Here is a 2,647-nt window from a genome sequence, read left to right on the forward strand (position 1 = left end):
AGTAACATGTCAGATAACCAATACAAGAAACTACAAATTTTACAAAACAGAGCAATTAAAATTGCACACAGACTGCCGAGCTACACACCTCAAGAATACTTACACAACATTACCAAGTTACCAACAATCAAAGATCACTTTACCCAACTTGCCACGAAATTTTACAGAATAGCCTAAAATAGGAACACATAGACCAAACAGTTCAAACAATTAGCTGTAACATCAGAAACTTGGAACACACACACATATCACCATTCAACTACATAAACAGCCTAGAAAACACATAAAACACTCACCAAGTAACTGAAAGAAATTTATTTTTCAGCTTTGGGCACTGGTCAGGTAGATTATTCGGCACCTGACCAGCGAAAGTGGGTTTTCTCGGGGTACTCCCGTTTCCCCCCACAGCAAAATTCTGAAAATTGGACCACGGTCCTCCTCCTAGCCCTGAAAAGGACCAAGAGACGGCCTCCTCCCCCACCCAAAAATTTTAGCCCTAGTGCTTTATCCCACCCGACGCTTCCTCGAAGGCGCCGCTGCCTGATTTTCTAAGTTTAATGTATGCTCCAGATCCGGTCAAACCAAATCCAGGACAAACTATAATACTTACGAATATGTACATCCCTCACCAAGCAGTGGGGTTGAAGAGAAGCGGAAAAAAGCTTCTGAACACCCCTGGTTGTCCTCAAACACGTTGAGGTTGAAAGGACATAACCAAAATTACCACCCAGGGTAAAAGAATAAGAAAGTTACCATAGCATATATTAATGATATAAGTATTCTTCCTTATCACCATATTTGAACATCAGAGTTGTTTTATTTTTAGAAAAACAGTACTGTTGATGCTTTCTTGCTCATGAGCGTGAAGGTAGGAATCCTTGCTACAAAATCTCACCGAAACCCTATTCTGTTTTTTAACCTCCTATAATGAAATCACTTATCTGTCTTAAACATTTGTCAATAGAAGTGGTTTTATTGCTTCTTGTCGCGAATCAATAACAAAATTCACTTTTCCATTTCTCGGATAAAAAATAAATATGAAGAAATAAGTTATCACTTTTCAAGAGAGTTGTTGATACGTGTCTAGTTACACTGAATTTAATTTGATTTCCGAGACAGCTTCACAAGAACGTGTGGAATGTAAGATTTCCTTGTTGGTGTTTTTCAGACGGTTGCGACAACAAGAGATGTGAATACTACGCTGTGTGCGAGAGTACTGGAAACGGAAATGCCAAGTGTGTTTGTCCTCAGTCTTGTGTCCAGGTGCTTACTGTCGTTATTTTTATCTAAGCCTAAACGTGTTTTCGCTATAACATATAAACAAAATGAATCTGTGTTAGATTAAACTTTGCAATAAAGAAACAAGGCTACCCAGGTAAGAAATGTCACAAAGAAAGATGAAATATTTGAAAGTACATGTTCTTTTGTTTTTGTTAGATGTTTGATGATATGTCGTGCATTTCGCTGACGCTTAAGAATGGCCGTTTCTTCCGAACTGAACTATGAAGAACGTACGGCATTGAAAAAATAAGCTTAGATTTTATCCTATAGGAAACGTTGTGTTAGAATATTTGACATAATAAGTTATTTGGACTTGAGGTAATCTAAGTACAAAACTAGTTTTGAAGTCTGATTATTGTACGTTATATATTTTAAAACTTTATCACAATAAACGTGAATATGCGTTACTGTGCTTGTATAGAGCTATAAAAATTCAATAATGTTTCAGAACATTAAATATGAAATTCAGTTGTTGGTACATTAACTAAATATTCTTTGTATTTGAAAAACATCAAAGGAACAGGTGACTAGAGGTCACCTTGAAGATTTAGTATCTGATGAAATAAAACATTGTTTAATAACATGTAACGACATAAATAAACTCTGATAAAATAAAACATTGTTTAATAACATGTAGCGACATAAATAAACTCTGATAAAATAAAACATTGTTAATAACAAGTAACAACATAAATAAACTCTGATAAAATAAAACATTGTTTAATAACATGTAGCGACATAAATAAACTCTGATAAAATAAAACATTGTTTAATAACATGTAGCGACATAAATACACTCTGATAAAATAAAACATTGTTTAATAACATGTAGCGACATAAATAAACTCTGATAAAATAAAACATTGTTTAATAACATGTAACGACATAAATAAACTCTGATAAAATAAAACATTGTTTAATAACATGTAGCGACATAAATACACTCTGATAAAATAAAACATTGTTTAAAATCAAGTAACGACATAAATAAACAAACAACCAGACAATTGTCTGTTTAATGAGCCCCCAGTGGTACAGCGGTAGGTCTGCGGACTTACAACTCTAGAATCCGGGTTTCGATACCCGTGTTGGGCAGAGCACAGATAGCCCATTGTGTTGCTTTGTGCTTAATTACAAACACAAACAAACAAACTGTTAGATTAAAATATAGTTTTTTCCAAAAGTAAAACAAAGACCGATAACGTTTTAATGTAGGTTATTCCGTTCCGCATGGCTTACCATGTTAGGTTTGGTTTATTCCGTTCCATGTGACTTATCCCTATCCGCGTGGCTTATCCTTATCCGCATGGCTTATCGCTTGTGTGTTTTATCCCGATTTATGTGGATTATCACAACCTTGTTCGAA

The 2,647-nt window shown here is 34.8% G+C and overlaps 1 protein-coding gene across 1 annotated transcript in view; it reads left to right on the forward strand.

Annotated features, from left to right (window-relative positions):
* Positions 1 to 1,263, forward strand: part of LOC106477060 (agrin-like) — a gene marked incomplete at both ends in the record, with an annotated part of 8,366 nt that extends 7,103 nt beyond the window's left edge. Inside the window, one exon of the mRNA XM_013937662.2 lies at positions 1,169 to 1,263. Coding sequence (XP_013793116.2) covers positions 1,169 to 1,263 — 95 coding nt within the window. The remainder of the gene's footprint in view (positions 1 to 1,168) is intronic.
* Positions 1,264 to 2,647: the final 1,384 nt, after the last annotated feature.

Source organism: Limulus polyphemus, unplaced genomic scaffold, assembly GCF_000517525.1.
Source record: "Limulus polyphemus unplaced genomic scaffold, Limulus_polyphemus-2.1.2 Scaffold12654, whole genome shotgun sequence".
NCBI classification, from domain to species: Eukaryota; Metazoa; Arthropoda; class Merostomata; order Xiphosura; family Limulidae; genus Limulus; species Limulus polyphemus.